The 22,259-nt window shown below is 50.6% G+C and overlaps 1 protein-coding gene across 2 annotated transcripts in view; it reads left to right on the forward strand.

Moving 5' to 3' along the window:
* adcy9 (adenylate cyclase 9) overlaps positions 1–22,259 on the forward strand; it is a 43,383-nt gene that overhangs the window by 11,209 nt on the left and 9,915 nt on the right. For both annotated transcript variants that reach the window (XM_036528800.1, XM_036528809.1), the window contains exons 2-3: positions 19,030–19,214; positions 21,702–21,809. In XM_036528800.1, the coding sequence (XP_036384693.1) occupies positions 19,030–19,214; positions 21,702–21,809 (293 nt within the window). The remainder of the gene's footprint in view (positions 1–19,029; positions 19,215–21,701; positions 21,810–22,259) is intronic.

Here is a 22,259-nt window from a genome sequence, read left to right on the forward strand (position 1 = left end):
CCATGGCAACAGGAGGTGTGCAGCGTTTAGATTACCTTCAAGGTAATTCATTTACAGGGGTGCGTGCATATATACCCGCGCACAATGTGTCTATATTGGTCTCACCTCAATTGCATCACTTCCTGTTATATCTTGTGGAAATACCCTTAAAAAAGTCCCGATGAAGCCCGTGGAATAGTGAATGGAATAGCGGAATTTGTCACATGGCAGAAGCATAGACGTCTGAACCCTCCCACCCAGTCAGGGAACAGCTCTGACAGTCCAGAGGGGTCAAAGGTGAAAAGGGTCCTTTTTTGGAGACTGGTCCCCCCTGGAACCGATCAGGCAGGAGTGAAACTTTCAGAGAGATTTTGTTCCGTAACAGTGGCGTGTGCTCATGCCTGCATGTGTGTACGTGTGTGTGTGTGTGTACACGTGTACGTGTGTGTGTCTGCTTGTGTGTACGTGTGTGTGCATGTGTGTGCGTGTACGTGTGTGTGCGTGTACGTGTGTGTGCGTGTACGTGTGTGAGTACGTGTGTGTGTATGTGTGTGCGTGTGCGTGTGTACGTGTACGTGTGTGTGTCTACTTGTGTGTACGTGTGTGTGCATGTGTGCGTGTACGCGTGTGTGTGCATGTACGTGTGTGTGTATGTGTGTACGTGTGTGCGTGTGTGCATGTGTGCGTGTGCGTGTGTACTTGAATTCTGAGAGCAGAGTTTTTCTGAAAACAGTGTGGAGCACCTATGTTGCACCCCCCCCCCCTTGCAGAGAGTGGGCGAGAGGTGAGTGAGCTGTATTACGCACACACTGCAGGCCAGTTGTTTGCCGAACGGCCGTATGAATCATGCATGGGGGGGGGAGTCGCGGTGGCCCTCGCTCCGGCCCACCTGCTGGAGTACCCATGAGCCTCGGCGCAGAGGTTGGGCCAAACGGAGAGCTGGAGGCGGCCAAGCAAGAGACACGAAGGAGGGGGACCAGTGGCCCGTGTCGTCAATGTACGGCCCCGTAATGAATGTGCCTGGATTTATCCTATTTTACATTACATTATTGTCGTTTAGCAGATGCTCTTTTCCAGAGCAACTTGCAGAGTTTTATCCAGCTGTATAAATGGATATTTACTGAGGCGATTCTGCGTTAAGTACGTTCTCCAAGGGTGAAGCAGCAGCGCACCTACGGGGAATCGAACCCGCAACCTTCCATTTACGAGCCCTACTTCCAACTACTTTGTAGGGGTGTGCGAAAATATTGTTTTTTCAATTAGTCATTTTTTAAAATTCGTCTGATTCAATATCGATCTTTAAAATTTATGGATCAACCTTTTAGGCTAATATACATTTTTTCTGGTTTACTAGGTTCATTCCCGCAATGGTTAAACATAGCCAGAGGATTAAATAGACAGGCTCTGACATAGCCTAACTGTCATATTAAAGGAAATTACTAACCCCCCCCCTTAGATGTCGCTCTCTCGTTTAACTTTTAATGTTAACGATGAGTTAAGTCACAATCTCACGGCTGTGTGGGAAGCTAAAGAAAAACGTTGCTGTGTCCCTACAGTCCGCTACATCTGCGATATTATCACCCTGTGGTGTTTGTTCTGCAGCTAAACTAACTTCCTGAAAAAAAGAACCTTTGCAAACCAGATTGTTAGGAATTGATTGTTACCTTCCCACAGACGCAATGCAATCAGTAGGCTACTGTGGGTTGTGTAATAAGTATTAGGATTTCCGCAGATGTAGCTAGCTATGTTTCCTGCGATATCACCACCCTGGTCTGTATTTTTTGTCAGTTTTAGCTAGCTATGTAGGTAGCAAAATGACTTTAGCCTTACCTTTCACGAGGTGGTCACTGCATACACGAGCATTGTCGGACTCCACTCCACCAGACTTAAGATGGAGGTATTTGATCCATGTCTGCCGCCGTTTCTCTGAGTTTTTTAAACTTCTCCCCTTTGTGTACCACTGTTTTCAGGACTGGAAAGTATCCCTTGTTTTTTTCCCCGATTTGATCGGTTGGAACAGCTGTAAACAGTGCAAACCATAGGCATTGCTGCAGTGTTGGTGGTCGCTGCCAACTTGCCTCGCAGTTTTAGTTAGCTAGCTGGTTAGAATTGTTCATTTTATCAGTCAGTTTTATGTTTAAGTTATATCCTTTTAAGAAAAGGAGCATTGTAATTTATTTTAACATGTTTAGATGTTGTTAGGCAGACATTCTACACTGTGTGCAGACTCAGAGATAATAAAACAGCTGTGTTGACGCTGAAAACCTGTGTAGCCCTACTTTTTTTTCCCCACACAGAAAATTGATCAGGAATCATTAAGGGAATCGATAAAGAATTGGCCTGATAAGCAGAATCGATAATGGCATTGGTATCAATAAAATCTTATCAATTCCCATCCCTATTCCAGGGACAAGTGTCCCAGCTGAAGGGGTCTTCTCCACAGCTGGGGACATTGTAACTGCTCAGAGAAGTCGCCTTCTGCCAGAGCACATGGACCAACTTCTCTTCTTGTAAAAAAAAAAAAAAAAAATTACAAACTACAAAATACTAATTTATGTTTTGGCACATATCTTTAAGTTAAAGTCCTTGTGAAACATGGCGAGCCCGTTATTATCCTCAGCTATTCTGTTCAGTCAGAAGTCTTTTTTTTGTGCTTTGAAAGAGACAGGTTGGTTTTGTTTTTAAGGGACTATACCCAAGTATTCCTCAAATAAAAAAAAATTGGTATACAAGCCTTTGCTCTTTTCTTTAGTGGTTTTCACAATTTGTTTCCAGTGACTCTGCATTTGTAAATTTGTGTTCCCTTTAGAGCTTTTTAAACACCTCTCCAAATATGGAAAGCTGCTATATAGTATTTCATATATCATTCCTATCGAATCGGATTGAATCGAATCATTAGCTTGTGAATCGTAATCGAATCGAATCGGGGCACCTGTGCCAATACCCAGCCACTCTGCCTCACTCCAGTCCCGCTGCTATTTATTCACTCCTTGCAGTTCATTTTTTGATCAGTGCAGCTCAGTGCAGTTCGTGTACTGAAATCCCGTACCCCACTCTGAACGAATGTAGTCTCACAGAAGTGAACACAATTCAACAGGAGGCTTAATTGGATTTACTGTAGAGGAGAATGAGACATGGATAAATTTGTTGGTCAGATGTGACTGGTTGGTTAAGGTGAGGTTTGGTAAAAGATGCAGGATTTAATTTAGCTGGCATGTTCGCATACCTGTAATTACAGATGCAGTTGCCTTTGCATGGTAGATGGGGAGGGGGGGGGGGGGGCGGAGAGAGAGGGACAGCCTGTTGCTGAATATTTTATTGCCAAGACCTTTTCTCTGCAGTTTCCCACAGTTCAGGCAGTGCTGGGACCGAGTGGGGAGGGGGGGAGGGGAGGAGGGGGCGTGAGAGAGAAAGCAGCAGAGTCCCCCCCCCCCCCCCCCCCCCCCATCTCTCTGAGGCAGAAGTTTTTTTTGTGCTCAGTATGGCCACCTTATATCTGAGTACCTCTGTCACTGTCTCTCTGATGTCTGCATGGCCCTGTCTGTCTGTCTGTCTGTCAGTCGGCCAGTTCCTGGGCATCCCTCAGTGTGTGTGTGCATGTGCGTGCGTGCGTGTGTGTGCGTCTCCCTCTGGAGTGAGAGTGAAAGAGGCTGCTGAGGGGAGCAAACCCAGCAGTGCTGAGTGTGTTAGCATTAGCGTTAGCGCCCCTGCCGGGCAGAGCGTAGCGAGCGGCTCTTACAGCTCCACGTTTAGGGGCCTGAACACACCGGAGTGTCATCCGTCCCTCTGCAGACGGGCTGGGCCTCAGGCTTCTGCTGCACTGCCTAACACACATGCCCGCCTTCACATACCTGAACACTCACACAAGAGCACACCGACATGCATGTGCTCACATTATGCACACATGCTCACTCATCCACAGGGTCACAGACGGGCACTCACACTCACACGCTCACACTCACACGCTCACAAACACACGCTCACTCACTCGTGTGGCCGCATGGTCACGCACACATTTACGCGCTCATACGCGCACACTCACACAGGGCAGTGCATCGTGGGACAGGAAACTTTGAAACGCAGCACACATCAGCGTTCCAGATTTTGTGGGCCAAAGCGGCATTCTCAGCTGATTACTTAGTGATGTGTGACCTATGAACCCCCCCCCCCCCCACCCCCTGCCAGTAAGTAAGAAATTTCCCCAGAAGAACCCCCCGGCTGCAAAGCCAGCGGAGTGGCGCGGTTCTGGCCCGGACCCAGGCCCGAGTCTCTGAGAAACAGCCTTTTTAAGTGAACATGAGACACGAAGTTGTGGGAGTGTCCTGTCGGCTCCCATGAGTCTCAGGGATGATTGTTTTATTTCTGGAGAGGCTGGGGTCCTTTAATAGTTTCCGGGGGTGTTTTAACTCACTGCCTGCCTGCACACCAGCCTCAGAGCTCTGGGGCAGAGGGTGGGGGAGGGGCACTGTGAGGACCCCATCATGCTTCTGCGAGGTTGTTGTGGTCAGTGTGGACCATGTGACTGGAGAGACCCAGAGACTTGGCCTGAGTGGAGGTTAGTGTAAACACTGTTTCATAAGGCTCTCCTAAGCTTGTGTAACGGCTACAAGGAGGCAAAGGATACATAACCTACTACGATGCAGCGTCTTTTACTTCGAAATAACCTCCTCTCTCCGACTTGTCTGCTTCTTGCTTTTGTATCTCTCTCTCTCCCTTTTTCCCCCCACTCCCTGTCTCGCTCTCTTTCTGGCCTCTTCATCAGTTTCCTCAGTTTCCTTGTTTTTTTGGAATGTTCCGTGTGGAAACATTGGGGCTCATACTCAGAAAATACAAACAGAGGTCACCCCCTTCAAGAGGACTCGCAGTACCAACACAAGCCATTCCCTTTCAGTCACCTCACAGAATACCAACACAAGCCATTCCCTTTCAGACACCTCACAGAATACCAACACAAGCCATTCCCTTTAATGACAGCTCACAGAATACCAACACAAGCCATTCCCTTTCAGTCACCTCACAGAATACCAACACAAGCCATTCCCTTTAATGACAGCTCACAGAATACCAACACAAGCCATTCCCTTTAATGACAGCTCACAGAATACCAACACAAGCCATTCCCTTTCAGACACCTCACAGAATACCAACACAAGCCATTCCCTTTAATGACAGCTCACAGAATACCAACACAAGCCATTCCCTTTAATGACAGCTCACAGAATACCAACACAAGCCATTCCCTTTAATGACAGCTCACAGAATACCAACACAAGCCATTCCCTTTAATGACAGCTCACAGAATACCAACACAAGCCATTCCCTTTCAGACACCTCACAGAATACCAACACAAGCCATTCCCTTTAATGACAGCTCACAGAATACCAACACAAGCCATTCCCTTTCAGACACCTCACAGAATACCAACACAAGCCATTCCCTTTCAGACACCTCACAGAATACCAACACAAGCCATTCCCTTTCAGACACCTCACAGAATACCAACACAAGCCATTCCCTTTCAGACACCTCACAGAATACCAACACAAGCCATTCCCTTTAAGACACCTCACAGAATACCAACACAAGCCATTCCCTTTCAGACACCTCACAGAATACAAACACAGGACACTCCCTTTAAGAGGTCTGAATGCCAACGCAGGGCATTCCATTTAAGCCGGCTCACAAAATGCCAGCACAGGCTATTCCTTTTAAGAGGTTTCAAAGAATGCCAACACAGGGCATTCCGTTTAAGCTGAGTCACATACGCATATGCTTTAATGTGGCAGAACTCCCGTTGGCCATTCTGATTATTGTTAACAGATCATTTTTCTCAGGGTTGCGTTGGCCGAATTAGTCCCAAGTGTTTAGTTTTCTGTGAGACCCATTTTAAATTTAGACATTTTTAACTGCAGCTTTGCCCCGTATTGCATATTTATTGTAGTGTTGATGCATATTCCGTGCGCTCTATATCTTAGCCCCATGTTCCAAATGCACTGTAGCCCTATATTCTGTATGTCCTGTATCTTAGCCCCATATTCCACATGTACTGTATCTTAGCCCAATATTCCACATGTACTGTAGCTTAGCCCTATATTCCACATACGCTGTATCTTAGCCCGTATTCCACACGTACTTTAGAAGGGCCACATTTTTGATGCTTATGAAAGTATTGCAGAGCCATAGAGGTTTCCCAGTTCTCGGGCTGCGGGTGGTGGGGTGCGTTTTTCAGGCGTGGGATGAAAATGTGTTGGCGTTGCAGTCACCCTGGACCAACATCCCGGGCAGCTGAGTGAATATTCAGCAGCGTGGAGCAAGGTCAGGGCTCAGTCCTTGGAGCAGAGCTCTCGCGCTCTCTCTGTGGCTGGCAGCTATATCAGCCAGCCATTCCTCCCCTGAGAGAATACACAAGAAAACACCCTGTACCTCGCTTTCAGCTGAGGAAATAATGCAGGTTCTCTCTCTGTGTGTGTGTGTGTGTGTGTGTGTGTGTGTGTGTGTGTGTGTGTGTGAGTGTGATAGAGGGATTCATCCCTGCCAGAGTACTCTCTGTCCGTTTGACGGCTCACACGTAACCTTTTTCACGTGTCTTAGCTTCTTTATTAGGATTCTCTTAGATGTTTGCAGCTAACCCTGTTTAGGCTCTTTTTTAGGGTGCGGTGATTGTGCATCTCTTAAATAATTAGTGCTTGCTTTAAGCATTGCACAGTTAAATGCCACTGGACTTACTCATATGTTTCACAAAACCTTAAAATCCCCCAAGTCAGGTTAGCACATGGAGTGCATTCTTTCACCTCTGTTCTCTGTCCCTTTGCCCTTCTCTCTCTCTCTCTCTCTCTCTCTCTCTCTCTCTCTCTCTCTGTCCTTTCTTCTTTACCCATACTCCACTTCCCCTGTCTAAAAATTGGTGGAGTGATGGTGGGGCAGCGGTGGAGCACAGTGGGTAGAAGCAGGGCTCGAAACCAAGAGGCTGCTACTTCGATTCCCCGCTGGGGCACTGCTGTGGTACCCTTGGGCAAGGCATTTAACCCACAGCTGCCTCGGTAAATATCCAGCTGTATAAATGGGTAACATGTAAAACTGTAACCTGTGTAAGTCTCTCTGGGTAAGGGTGTCTGTTAAATGATAATGATAATAAAGCTGACGTCTGTAGCTTGTGCGTGCAGGCCAGCCCGGGACGGTGCGGTCCTCCAAAGGGGATGATTTCGGGTCCCCGCCGTTTACGTAAGAGCATCAGCAGTGGCGTCTCGGGCCCCCCCCCCCCCCCCAGCAGCAGGGTGCTGCCCCTTCCCTGCCTGTCTCAGTGCAGCACATGGCGTCTCTGTGCCGGGGAGGGAGTGCTTTCTCAAGGACGCGATGGCCTTTAGATTGGCTGGAGAGGGAGAGACGGATCAAGGTCTCTCTCTCTCTGTGTGTGCGCGTGTGTGTGTGTGTGCGCGCGTGTGTACGCATGCATGTGCGTCTGCACGCCTGTGTGCCCGTGCACCCGTGTGCACATATCGTCCAGTCTTCGTTGTGTGTACTGTGTATGTGCGTTGTATACCGTATGCATGTGTTTTGTGTGTTGTGTGTACTGTATGCTGTGTTTGTGTTTGTATTGTATGTACTCTGTTCTCTGTATGTGTGTATGCTCTATGCTCTGTGTGAGAGTGTGTTGTGAAATCTGTATGGTATGTGCTTGTGTGGGTGTGTGTGTGTGTGTGTGTGTGTGTGTGTGTGTGTGTGTGTGTGTGTGTGTGTGTGTGTGTGCGTGGTTTCTGCATCTGTAGCTAGTAGTTGAGTAACTCCAGAGTGTGTTCCTGTGAGGTCCACACAGGGCCACGGTGTCCGAGGTTCTTCTGACCTCTCTCCGTCTCGGGCTGCCAGCGTCCAGAGAGCTGGCCCACAGTGGGAGCGAGTCGGCGGGAGGGGCGCTGCACTGTGCTAGCTCTCCCAGCAGCCTTAGCGGCGCGCTACGCTCTGCTGAATCCGGGCTGCGTGCCACTCAGCTTTGGACGTGTAAACTGTCTAACCGATCAGCGCCGAGCCCGTCGTCCCGTCCCCCACCGTGGGAAGGATTGATCTGGCCTGGAAGTCTGGGGCGGAAGGCCGCAGCGGGTCGCCTGAAGGCTTCCCCTTCATCCCTGCGTGCGGTTCAGTCAGGCTCCCATTTAAAAGGGCCTCCAAGCCATTCGGCCCATTAGGACCGGTTGACCTCTTTGCATCAGGGCTCAAAGAGGCTGGGCTGGTGCGTGGAGCGGAGCACTGCTTATATCCAACCGGGTGCACTCGTTTCGATAAAGGCAAAGTTTCCGGTTTATTGGGGGCCAGGCCGCAGCCATGCGGGATGGTCCATGCTCAGATTCATATGCAATTCTAAATCAGTTTTGAGTGAGATTGTGCAGATCAGTATTCTACAGTGGCTTCAGCCATTCTGGAATACAGTGTCTGCTCCCAGATCATGAAATGAAAGGGTGGCGGTTTAATGTAGCGGTAAGAAGCAAGGCTTGTAACCGAAAGGTTGCTGGTTCGTTTCCCCACTGAGGTACTGTTCTTGTACCCTTGGTGAAAGGTACTTAACCCAGAATTGCCTCAGTAAATATCCAACTGTATGAATGGATGAAATTGTAAGTTGCTCCGGGTAAGAGCAGCTGTTAAATGACCATAATGTAATGTACTCCTGTTCTGGAACCCGTAGCTGTTTGTCTCATGTGACTTTCAGTTATGCACACAGATAGTTACACACATACACTGATCTTGCATGTTTCACACATTTTCATACATGTCTTTCAGGAAGATTAACTGCAGCTTAATTTCTTTAGGGCAGCCTTTTCAGAGATCGACTGCCTTGCTCCTAAAGCTGCCCAAGCCCAAGCTGCCCAGCTATCGGTGGCCAAAGGCCCCTCCCAACACTACAAGCTCATTTCTGATTGGCTCATTATTAACCAGTAATCATGTTCCTGTGGATAACTGTGACTGACAGGTTTCTGCTAACAAATATGGTGCAACAAACAAGCTGCTGTTTTCTTGGTGCCAGACTCAATCTGTTTGATTGGTCTGGGTTTTTACATACTGGTTAAGTGTCTGGGGAAAAGACTGGCGATGGCTCGGCGCCATCGCTCCAGATGTTTGGAGAAAGCCTGATGTGTTCATTTAAAGCACTGAACTCTTCTTTGGAATTGAGATTAACGAGAAATCTCACTGCCATAAGGATTGTATTTCATCTGATGTCGAAAGAAAGAAGCAAGTATACGCAGGGAGGTCGGGAACCAGGCTTCGGCGAGAGGCTTTCTTGGTTTTTGTTTGGGACGTCAACAGCATCCTGTCTGGGATGATTGCAGGGTGGGGGGAGGGGGGGAGGGGTGCCTTGTTTGTTTAGATAAAAAAACGACAGGATTATCAGCCTTGGCTGTTTGTTTCCACCGCCCTCCAGCCTTTCACTGTTGTCTGGAGCTAAAACAGTACGGAGCTGGGAAAGGGCTCTTTCGCCAGTGGGCGCGGTTTTATTTAGGCGCTGGAGCGCTCTCTCTCTCTCTCTGTCGCTCCCTCTCTCGCTTTCTGCTCCCCCCCACTGACCTCAGAGGCGCTGTCTGGGCCCACCTGCTCGTACACACTCCAGAGCCGTGTCTGTCCTGCGTCAGAAAACCGTTTAATTACAGCGGTATCGACGGGGTCTTAATGCATGCAGGGTCCAGTGTTTTAAAATGGTTTTGCTGCGAGTTCATTTCCTCGGAGCAGTTTCCCGGACTGTGAGTTTGAGAAAGGGAGGAGGAGACGGAGACAAGGGGATGGAGGTGGAGAGGGAGAGACCCAGAGATTGAGAGAGAGACACGTAGAGGGGGAAAAAGAGGGACAGGGAGATGGGGAGGGTAGATGGATAGAAAGAGAGAGAAGCAGATGAAGAGGGATTGGGAGAAAAAAAGATTGAGAGAAAAAGAGAGGGAGAGAGAGGGACAGAGAAATGGAGAGGGGATTGGGGAGGTAGAAACAGATATTGAAAGAAATGGAGAGGGGGAGGGACAGAGAGACGGAGAGGGGGAGGGCCGGTGCCTGGGAAACACTGATCCTGGGCCTAAAACAAATGAGAGCGGACAGGTGCACAATGACTGGGTCATTAAAGAGGAGTCGGGGCCCAGCGCGGCACAATTAAAATGGCCTCGGGGTCCGCAACTCTCGGCCCTACTAATTCTGTGTCAGAAACGTCACCAGGGGGGCCAGGGGGTGATGAATAGACCCTTTCTTTTTAACCCCCCCGTCCTGCCCAGTTTGTTCCCCAGAGGGGAGGAAGAGTCCTGTCCCAGGAGAGATTGATGTCCCGGGACGGAGCGAGGGGTCAGCGAGTGTAATGGGTGTCCTTTGTCCCTGGTCTTGTTGTTGTTGTTGCTGTTTCAGCGGTAGCCGCTGATGTTGTGGCTGGGACGCCGCAGTCACATTGTCGGGAGGGGGGGGGGGGGTACACGGTGTGCCCGAGGGGGGCCCATCGCTGCACCCCACTCCGCTGATGTCCCTCACAATGCCGCCTCTCTTCTCCGCAGTGCCCAAGGAATGCGGGGTTACCCCCCCCCAACCCCTCCCTCTGAAAAACTGTTCCTTCACCAGGGCTGTGTGGGGCAGGGTGGTGGCCTGTAGTGTGGTGAAGCAGACTTCAGCGTTCACCTGTCAGTTTTCATCCAGACGAGTCTCTATGTATGTATGTATGACCTCTGAGCCAGAACCTTCAATAAGATTATCAAGTCCATCCTCTGTTTTTCCAATCACACAGACTTGTGCGCTAATAATATCAATTCTAGGGTTATTTCTGAAGCCTGTCATATTTTATTACTGTATGTCCGGGACAGCGCAGACAAGAATTTAACAGATTCGTGGGTTTTTTTTTTTGGTTTTCCTCCGTACCTGCAACACGTAACGGATATCGATATTGATCTTTCGTAAATATAGCTTTTACGTTAACACAAAAGCTCTTGGGAGCTGACCTTTTGAACGTTTAAAGGTCTGCACAGGGGGTGACGGCCGGTTGGCTGCAGGTTGACTGCAGCTGAACACACACACACACACACACACACACACACACACACACACACACATACCTAGAGGGCACCGTTCTGTCCCGGGTAGTAAAGCAGAGTGTGCAGGAGAGCTCCGGGCAGGACTGCGCTGTACTGCTGCCAGGGTGAAATCTCACGCCTTTCTCTCACTCTGTGTTCACTTGTATTTTCACTTAAAGAGTTTGTGAGCTGACCATCACACCTATATGAGCTTATTGGACATCCCATTCCAAAACCGCAGGCATTAACATGGAGTTGCCCCCCCCCCCTTGCAGCTATAACAGCCTCCACTCTTCTGGGAAGGCTTTCCACAAGATTTTGTGTGTCTGTGGGAATTTGTGCCCATTTAGCCAAAAGAGCATTTGTGAGGTCAGGCACTGATGTTGGACAAGAAGGCCTGGCTCGCAGTCGGCGTTCTAATTCATCCCAAAGGTGTTCAGTGGGGTTGAGGTCAGGGCTCTGTGCAGGCCACTGGAGTTCCTCCACACCAAACTCGTCAAACCATTGTGCACAGGGGCACAGTCATGCTGGAACAAGAAAGGGCCTTCCCCAAACTGTTGCCACAACGTTGGAAGCACACAATTGTCTAAAATGTCTTCGTATGCTGTAGCATTAAGGCTACCCTTCACTGGAACTAAGGGGCCTAGCCCAAACCCTGAAAAACAGCCACAGACCATTATCCCTCCTCAACCAAACTTAACAGTAGGCACTGTGCATTCTGGTAGGTAGTGCTCTCCTGGTATCCGCCAAACCCAGATTCGTCCAACAGACCGCCAGATAGTGAAGCGTGATTCTTCACTCCAGAGAACACGTTTCCACTGCTCCAGAGTCCAGTGGCGGTGTGCTTTGCACCACTCCAGCTGTCGCTTGGCATTGCGCATAGTGATGTTGGGCTTGTGTGCAGTTGCTCGGCCATGGAAACCCATTTCATGAAGCTCCCAATGTCCTCTTGTTGCAGCCAGAGACAGTTTGGAACTCTAGTGAGTGATTCAACAGAGGATAGGTGGTTTTTACATGCTACGCGCTTCAGCACTCGATGGCTCCGTGGTCTACCGCTTCGTGGCTGAGCTGTTGTTGCTCCTAGACACTTCCACTTGACCATAATAGCACTTAAAGTTGACCGGAACAGATCTAGCAGGGCAGAAATTTCACAATTGACTTGTGGCAAAGATGGCATCCTATGACAGTGCCATGTTTAAAATCACTGAGCTCTCCAGTACGACCCATTCTACTTCCAAGGTTTGTGTATGGAGGTTGCATGGCTATGTGCTTGATTCTATGCACCTGTTAACAATCAGTGTGGCTGAAACACCTGAACTCAATAATTAGGAGGGGTGTCCACATACTTTTGGCCATATAATGTATGAGGGTTGTGCACTTGTTGCTTATGCGCATGTGCATGTATGCACAGGGGTGTGTGTGTGTGTGTGTGTGTGTGTGTGTGTGTGTGTGTGTGTGTGTGTGTGTGCGCGCGTGTGTGTGTGCGCGCGTGTGTGTGTGCGCGCGTGTGTGTGTGCGCGCGTGTGTGCGTGCGCGCGTGTGTGCGTGTGTGTGTGTGCGCGCACATGCATGTATTGGTTTATGGGTGTGTGTGTGTGTGTGTGTGTGTGCGCGTGTGTGCGTGCGTGCACATGCACGCATGTTTTGGTTTATGGGTGTGTGTGTGTGTATGTGTGTTTGTGTGTGCGCGCGCACATGCATGCATGTATTGGTTTATGGGTGTATGTGTGTGTGTGTGTGTGTGTGTGTGTGTGCGCGTGTGTGCGTGCGTGCACATGCACGCATGTTTTGGCTTATGGGTGTGTGTGTGAGTGTGTGTGTGTGTGTTTGTGTGAGGAGGCACAGGCAGTATCTCTGCTTGTGCGTGTGGGTGCTGGTCTTCGTGTGCCCGTTTGGGTCACTGTGTGGGTGAGTGTGAGTGACAGCACTGTAATGAGAGGGAGTGACCGTGCGATTAAGCCCCTGACTCGGCCTCCTCTTACTGCCCACGGCTCTGCAGCGCCTGCCTGGACCAGTGGCCAGGCTTTCACCAGCCTGTCATGGCTAGGTCATGCGTCTCTCTTATATGGCACATGTGGTGCCCTTAAATACAGGAGCAAACCCAGACACTCCTCTTAGGAGTGGACCCACAGGCTGGACCGGGGATGGTGGCATTGGCAGGCTCTTGCATTTACATGCGTAAGTGACATGTCAATACTGTTTACCATGTGTTTTCAGCTACTGAATTGGACTGTAGTTGCATTAAAATGCCACATATCACAAAGCTGAGGGTAAAGTGCGATAGGAATGCCCATGCACTTGAGTGTGTTTTTATTCAGGTCATTAGGAAAGTGTGTGTGTGTCTGTGTGTGTGTCTGTGTGTGTGTCTGTGTCTGTGTGTCTGTGTGTCTGTGTCTGTGTCTGTGTCTGTGTGTCTGTGTGTCTGTGTGTCTGTGTGTCTGTGTGTCTGTGTTCAGATCATGTTCAGAACTGTGTGTGTGCGCAGACATCTGGCCCCTGTTTGTATGTGTGGGGTTTTTTTTTTTTTTTTTCCTGAAATGGCAGTTGTACGTCAGACATCGCTCCTGTGTGCCGCCACCCCCCAGCCCCGCCCGTTCGGGGACGCCCGCGGCAACCGATCCCCCGACCCCCTCACTCTCAGCGCCTGCTGCTGCAGGAAACAGGAAGCCAGAGGAAGTGAAGAATTGGACCAATTGGGTTAAAGGTGGAAGGAAAAAAAAAAAGCGGCTTCACAGGAAGGAAAGGCCGAACTCCGGCCAAAAAAAGAGAGGCAGACTCACACAGCCTCGCACAGCGAGCTGGCAGACGCTTCTGCCGCCCGATTATCTCCAGGTGATGTAACACCTGCCCGGAGCCAGACATCTGGCACTGGTCCGATTCGGGAGGCGCGGGGGGGTAGGCAGGAAGGGGTCCGCGGGTGTGTGTGACGGCTCGCCTCGGCAGCGACAGTGGGCAGAGTGTGAATCACGGCAGTATTAATAGGCCCAAGTGGTGCGGGGGAGTGGGGGAGGCAGTGTTAGGAGGGGCTGCGACCACCACCTGCCTCTGTCCTCCTGTGGCTGGCTCAGCAGCTCAACGCCCTGACTGTGAGTCACCCTCTCCTGCACTGCACACACACACACACACACACACACACACACACACACACACACACACACACACACACACACACACACACACACACACACACACTCACACTCACACAGCAGCGCTCAGAGTCAGATACTTTCATAATGAATACCAATGCAATTTCCCTCATTAACATTGCACAGAGCGCAACCAACAATTCAGGATCTCTGTGGCTACAGTGCACGTGTGTGTGTGTATATGTGTGTGTGTGTATATGTGTGTGTGTGTGTGTGTGTGTGTGTATATGTGTGTGTGTGTGTGTGTGTGTGTGTGTGTGTGTGTGTGTGTGTGTGTGTGTGTGTGTCGCTCTGTGCGTGTGTGTGTGTGCGTGAGAGATCTGACTCTGTTCTTGTGAAGGGTATTGAGTTTAACAGGCGCAGTGGAAGTATTCTGTCAGAGAAAGGCAAGCTGCCTGCTTATTTTTGGCTGACTCATCCAGGCCGCTCTCTGCGTTTGCGTGTGTGTGTGTCTGCGCGTGTGTGTGTGGGGGTATCGGACGGTCTGTCCCTGCTGGAGAAAAGAGACACCCCAGCCCTTGTCCCGTCGTTACCCTGTGGTTGTCCTGCAGGTCACAAACATCTAGCTCAGACCTGCTTCACTGGCATGCTGGATACAGATACAGCGCTAGCAAAAATGCCTCTCAAACAATGTTAAACATCCTAAATCATAAACATCCGAGTTATGTCCCCTCTCCTGCATCCAGCTGCGTGATTCCCACAGCGGCATGAGCAAATATCCGGTCACCGCGGTTATTATGGGATGTCTACCTGTGAGGGACGTGCCTGTCCATTCACTTTATGTTCATGAATTCAGTGGCCTGCAAGATCATGTACCCAAACGATCGACACTCTCCTCTTTCTGCCCTGAGCACTGGAACAGCGCTGAAACAGTGTGCGTATTTACACAAAATTTGCTTCTGTGTAAATAATGACTCACAGCAAAGAGATCTGCGTTCACACACTCTTCCAGCCAGGAAATTTATTCCTGTCAACCACCTACCCGTTTCTTTATGCAAAGCATTTCCTTAATGAAGTTTTTAAATTCTTCTTCTTACTGTTTTTTTGGCCCACTGGCCCATTAAGAACCGTTTGAATACTGATCTGGGTAATGCATCATGCGACGGAATGTTCTGAGTAATCAAATATTCCACCCCCTCCCTATGACCTGCAGGTTTGTGGCACCTGCAGCCTGACCGGGCAGTTTCCCTCCTGTCCTTGTAGGCTGGGTGTGTTTTGTCGGGTCTGGCACATTTTTGGAAAGTACCTGCCCGGTTCTCACACAGAGCTGTGAGAGCTGTGAGAGAAAAGATTCAGCCAATCACTGCCACACAGGGTCCACTGAACTCTGACCAATCACCATCGTTGCATTACATTACTGTCATTTAGTAGACCCGCTTATTCAGAGCAGCTTAGAAACTAATAAAGTGGCAACCACACATGGTCCACCGTGCCCTAACCAGTCACTTCCAGACACAGCCCAAGAGCACATCCTGTCCGCTTTACTCTGCCACTGCCACACATGGTGGACTGCACTTTGGTTGCTACCACAGCAGCCTGAGCTGAGAGAGACCGACAGATGGTTGGACAGAGTGATAGATTCCATTTATTGATTCCCCCCCACCCCCGTGGCTAAAGATGTGCAGGCAGAGGCAACTCCTGCACTACCACGAGTATCACTCTGCCTCATTACATTACTTTACTGTTATTTAGCAGATGCTCTTATCCAGAGCGAATTACATAGGTTACAACTTTTACATGTTGTCCGTTTATACAGCTGGATATTTACTGAGGCGATTCTCCTTGCCCTGGGGTACAGCAGCAGGGGCTCAGCGGGGAATTGAACCAGCAACCTTTCGGTAGAAAGCCCTGCTCCTTATATTTATAGCCCTGCACTGTGCTGCACTGCCCCAGCAGCTGAACTCCTCCAGCGTCACTGACCGGACGGGCGGGGGTGGGGCACAGGCTCACCTGCTCGTCCAGGTGTACGGCAGCGGCCTGTGAAACCGGTCCTCGGCCCCTCGGGACGCGGAAACGCGCGCGTCCGCGATGTAGGCGATAAACAGCGCGTATGAAAATCCTCACCGCAGAAAATGAAGAGGGAAAACGCATTTACATGCACACAAACCTGGCTGCAGATAAGATTGTTTCCTGGTCATGGTGGGGGGTGGGTGTGTGTGTGTGTGTGTGTGTGTGTGTGTGTGTGTGGGGCAGAACCTGCTTTCGAGTAAGAGTGCGGGCTCCAGGGACATGTCTGTGTGTCTGGGCTGCACATACCGGGGGCCAGGAGTTCCAGCCTGAAGCCAGAATGGGGGTGTGTTTTTTTTTTTTTTTTTTTTTTTTTTTGTGTTTTTTTTTTTTTTTGTTTTTTTTTTTTGGTGTGTGTGTGTGTGTGTGCGCGGTTCCTGGAATCTGTCTACCACAGCGTCACCCTGTCCGCGTTGCCCCGGCTTGCGGTAGATGGGCGTTGCAGCGAGAGCTGGCGTCCCCTTTCACGGGCGGTGACTGCGGCGTGTGACGTCACGGCGACACGGGAGAGTCGATCATGGGCGGGGCTTCTGAAGCTCCCGAGAGCGAGCGGCCTGTTTCCCAGCTGTGTTACCTGAGTGCTGCCGCTGCGGCGGGCGGAGCAGGAGGGGGGAGGGGGGGGCTTCCTGCAGGGCCGTTACCTGGAGCTGACCCTCCGGCTGGGGCGGAAACAGCCGGACTCTCTCGCAGGATGACCCCCCCCCCCCCCCCGCATCACACAGCCTGTGTTTGTTTCCCGCTCGGTGCCGCGGTGCTTTTTGTACAAACACGCTGTGACACAGTTTTGCTGACATGTCCACAGAGGGGCGGTACAGCTGAGAGGAGGGGTGACACGGAGTGCCCGCCAGTTTCCCTGACCCTCCCGCCTGACTGGCTGGCTTTCTGTCTGTCTGCCTGAACTGACTTAGTCTATCTGACTAACTGACTGACTGTCTATCTTACTTTCTGTTTATCTGTCTGACTGACTGACTGTCTGCCTGTCTACAGGTATGGGTGGGTGTTGGGAGTGGTCCCACCCCAAACACCACAGTCTTTCACTCTAGGCTAGGCTCTCTTTGTCTGAAGCTCTTTCTCTGGTGGTTCCCTTTCATTCTCTCTCTGTCTCTAGCACTCTCTCTTTTTCTGGTGCCCATTCTCTCTCTCTCTCTCTCTCTCTCTCTCTCTCTCTCTCCCTCTCTCTCTCTCTCAATAGAGCATCTCGTGTTTGATAGGAGGTGAAGTGAATGTGGGAGCGCTGTTTGTGCGTGTGCTTTTTGTGGCTTGACCGTAAAATGTCACAACGTGTTAGGGCAGCGGTCAGCATGCAGTTAGAGTTTGTGACCGCGTTTCAAGCTGGTCACGGGGCTGAAAACACTCTCATTCTGGGTTCAGCCTGTGCCCTGTGAATGTTAGGTGTTGTGGTGGTGTGAGGTGTTTCACAGTGGTTGAGTCAGCTGACACATAGTTGCATGTTTGAAACCCGGGTTAATCACCTTCGAGCAAAGGAAGTGACAGAAATTCTCACCTGCATAAAGCGGTAACAGCTTGTTTAAAATGTACACTGTGCGGGTCACCTTGGTTAAGGGCTGAGTAGATCAGCAATCAATCAGATTTTATTTGCCGTGGCGAGTCTCGCTGGAGGAAGTGGCACGGTGCGTTTTATCGTGGCAGAGTAAGCCGTTTAAAACCGATGAGCAGCGCAATGATGAGTGGGCAGTAGGGAATAAATCAGACCCATGGTACAAAACCAGTGCGATGTGATCAGCCGAGGCTGATCTGAGGCAGATGTCCTAACAGAGCCCCCACAGTTATATTTAGAGCGGTACCATATAAGCAGTTTGCTCTTGAGGGACGGAACTACCCCCCCCCCCCCCCCCCATCCCCAAAAAAAAAAAAAAAACAAAAAAAACCCTCTGCTACATTAGTGAGGAGAAACCAGATCATTTCCCCTTGGCCCTCTAATGGCTGTGAGAGCAAATCCTCTTTTGTCTGTTTTGGTAGAGGGCGGAACTCGGCTAACGCACAGCTAACAATGTTTTTGGGGGAGGGCCGCGCGTTGCCCCGATGCTCGAAGCTACGGTCAGGCCGGCCCTCTCCGGCACCTCTGTCCGCCTCCGGCCTCGTTGAGCTCGAGGGGGCTGAACTCGCCCGTTGAGACGGGCGCGAAAACGGCGCAGGGCGATCCGAGCGACCTGCCTGCGGAGTCAGACCTGCGCTGGCCGGCCCTTTCTGGGAAAACGTTACTGTGTACACAACCAGCAAACGGCCTGCGAGCTCTCCTGACTTCCTGCTGAAAGTAAACAGAATCGTGTTGATTGTGTGTGTGCGTGTGTGCGCGCGTATGTATGTATAAGAGTGTGTATGTGACAATGTGTATGTATAAGAATGTGTATGTAACTGTAATATACAGATTATACACACGTAAACACACTGTACTAGAGAAATAAATGTGTGAAGCAAAAATGGCACTATTTTTAGTTAATTTATGATTTGCTGTTTGCTTAAGAAGAACCAAAAAAATAAAATCAAACTCTCTGTACCATATTGAATTGCATAGCATCATATTCTTTTACATTGCATGGTATCACGTTGAATCGCATTGTCTTGAATCAAATCGTGTGGAATGGCACTGCATCGCAATAAGGGTGAATCATATCGTATCGCATAAGTAGCTGCTTCATATGTATCTTGAATGTATCGCATCGTTGGCAATGCATTGAGATGTATATCGCATCTGCCTCAGTGATGGAAATGCACATCCCTAGTGTGTGTGTGTGTGTGTGTGTGTGTGTGTGTGTGTGTGTATAATCTGTGTATTACTGAGAGTGAGTGAGTGTGTATAGGAATGTGTATGTGACTGTGTGTATGTGTGTGTGTGTGTTTGCGCTCCCCTCAGGGCTGAGGACCTACCTGATCTCAGGCCGGAAGGTGGATCAGTCCCAGTGCAGCTGCTCTCAGACGGCTCTGGCTGGGCGGGACCCTGAGGAGGCACAGAGGCCCGTGAAGCACCCCCACACTCCCGACGACACCCCGATCCTCGCCTCCGAGAACCCCTGCCACAGGCAGCCCGACAACGCCAAGGTCAGCCATGAGGGGGCGTGTGTACCGCTGCAGGGGCGGGGAGGGAGGCTCACACGGGCTCACACACACACACACACACACACACACACACACAGTCATTCTTACACACACGCACACCCACAGACAGTCCTTACAAACACACACTCACTCTCACACACACACTCACTCTCACACACACACACACACACACACACACACACACACACACACACACACACACAGTCAGTCATTCTTACACACACGCACACCCACAGACAGTCCTTACAAACACACACTCACTCTCACACACACACACACACACACACACACACACGCACTCTCACACACACACGCACTCTCACACACACACGCACTCTCACACGCACACACACTCTCACACACACACACACTCTCATACACACACACACTCTCATACACACACACACACACATACACACACACACACACACACACACACACACACACACACAGTCAGTCATTCTTACACACACGCACACCCACAGACAGTCCTTACAAACACACACTCACTCTCACACACACACACGCACTCTCACACACACACACGCACTCTCACACACACACACACACACACACACACACACACACACACACACACACACACACAGTCAGTCATTCTTACACACACGCACACCCACAGACAGTCCTTACAAACACACACTCACTCTCACACACACACTCACTCTCACACACACACGCACTCTCACACACACACACACAAAAATGGGATACATGTTCTGATTGGATGCCCTGTGATGGAGTGCCGTCACTACGGTTGAGTATGCGCTCTGACTGCCATACCAACGAGCCTGGCTCTTTGGCGTCGCCGTCAAAGTCGCATGGTTGGTACCCCGTAGACCCGGGTTCGAGGCCGGGGGGGGGGGGGGTGACTGCTCTTGCCCTTTGCTACATGCCCACAGTTATGAAGTTATTCTTATATACACACACACGCAGTCATACACACACTCTTAAGCTTGGTTTATGCTTCTGCGTCATACCCCCGCCGTCGCGAACCTTTCGAAGTTCTGCGTCGGGGTTGAATGCGTTGCTCTGCGTCGCTGTGCAGTTCACCGCCATAACGCTAGGGGATGTGCGGTTTCTGAAGGGTCAATCACGAATCCAGTATTTTGTGAAATTTCCTTCCACAAGTTGTTCAACACTTGGTGGTCTTTATAATTCGGAGAAGAGGAATTGTAGAGGGTGCTCGTTTGTTCGTACTTCTTCGGTTAAACGCTCCTCAACTTGATCCATGGTTATCGCACAGAAAACAACTCCGATACGAGCAGTTTAAAAATGGCGGTATAGCGGGAGGGAGAAACCGGAAAAGCTAAATGCAGGAAGTGATATACTGAGCGGACCAATCACAGCCCTTGTGGGCTCTGCGGGGGTACGCCGTCGATTCGACGCAGAAGCATAAATCAGAAGCATAAACTTTACACACCACCACACACAGTCGTATTCATTCTTACAGGCACACACAGTCACACACACACACACGCTCTTTTCACGGAGGTAGCGGTGGCACACAGCGAATTGCACTGTGGGCAATCCATCATCACTCTTTTATTATCTGTTATTTTAATCTGTTATTTTAGCGCGCCGCGGTATCGCTTCCTCTTTTGTGGCGGATGTCTGTTTTACCCCCCGTCGCCCTTGTATTGCTTTATTGTCGCTCTGAATGAAAAGCGCTCCGCAAATAAAGGCACGATTGCACCAGTGTCAGTCATGCGATCCCGGTGTGTAGCGTGGACCGAGCGCGTCGTGGGATGAACGCGTCGCGCACTCCGCTGCGCAGCGGGGACCCGCCTTCTCTGTAGCGCCTCGGTGATGTGACCGCGCCACGTCTCTCTGTGCAGAGGCAGGACGGGGTGCTGGGCTTGCCCGAGGGGGTCGGCATCGCTTCCTGAAGTGTATTTCAAAGTCTTATGTAATTAGGCACATGGAGGTTCACTTGCATGTATGTAGTATGTGTCAGCAGTATAGTTGGAATGATACAGTCCTCTTAAAGTATAGACTCTATAGACTTCTCATGCCACTTAGATAAACTGTGTATGTCGCTCTGGATAAGAGCATCTGCCAAATGAAGATAATGTAACATCTCCTTCCTGTCTCTCTCCCTCCTCTCTCTCTCCCCCGGTCCCTGTCTCTCTCCCTCCTCTCCCTCTCCCCCTGGTCCCTGTCTCTCTCCCTCCTCTCCCTCTCCCCCTGGTCCCTGTCTCTCTCCCTCCTCTCCCTCTCCCCCTGGTCCCTGTCTCTCTCCCTCCTTTCCCTCTCCCCCTGGTCCCTGTCTCTCTCCCTCTCTCACCCTGGTCCCTGTCTCTCTCCCTCCTCTCCCTCTCCCCCTGGTCCCTGTCCCTCTCCCTCTCTCTCCCCCGGTCCCTGTCTCTCTCCCTCCTGTCTCTCTCCCCCTGGTCTCTGTCTCTCTCCCTCCTGTCTCTCTCCCCCTGGTCTCTGTCTCTCTCCCTGCAGTCTCCCTGCCTCTCCTGCAGTGTGCTGGTGCAGGTGGAGGATCAGACAGTGGAGGAGGGAGCGGTGCAAAATGGCTGTCAGGACGAGCACAAGACCAACAGCAGCAAGGTGCACCTAACTGCCACCCTGTCTCACCTGTCTACCACTGTCCCAGGAAGTCACCTGTCCCACTGTCTCACCTGTCCATCACTGTTCCGGAAACTCGCCTGTCCCACCGTCTCACCTGTCTATCACTGTCGCAGGAACTCACCTGTCTCACTTTCTCACCAGTCCACCACTGTCCCAGGAAGTCACCTGTCCCACTGTCTCACCTGTCCATCACTGTTCCGGAAACTCGCCTGTCCCACTGTCTCACCTGTCTATCACTGTCGCAGGAACTCACCTGTCTCACCTGTCTCACCTGTCTATCACTGTCGCAGGAACTCACCTGTCTCACCTGTCCCACTGTCTCACCTGTCTATCACTGTCGCAGGAACTCACCTGTCTCACCTGTCTACCACTGTCCCAGGAACTCACCTGTCTCACCTTCTCACCAGTCCACCACTGTCCCAGGAAGTC

The sequence above is a fragment of the Megalops cyprinoides genome, chromosome 1 (genome assembly GCF_013368585.1).
Source record: "Megalops cyprinoides isolate fMegCyp1 chromosome 1, fMegCyp1.pri, whole genome shotgun sequence".
In the NCBI taxonomy this organism is placed as follows: domain Eukaryota; kingdom Metazoa; phylum Chordata; class Actinopteri; order Elopiformes; family Megalopidae; genus Megalops; species Megalops cyprinoides.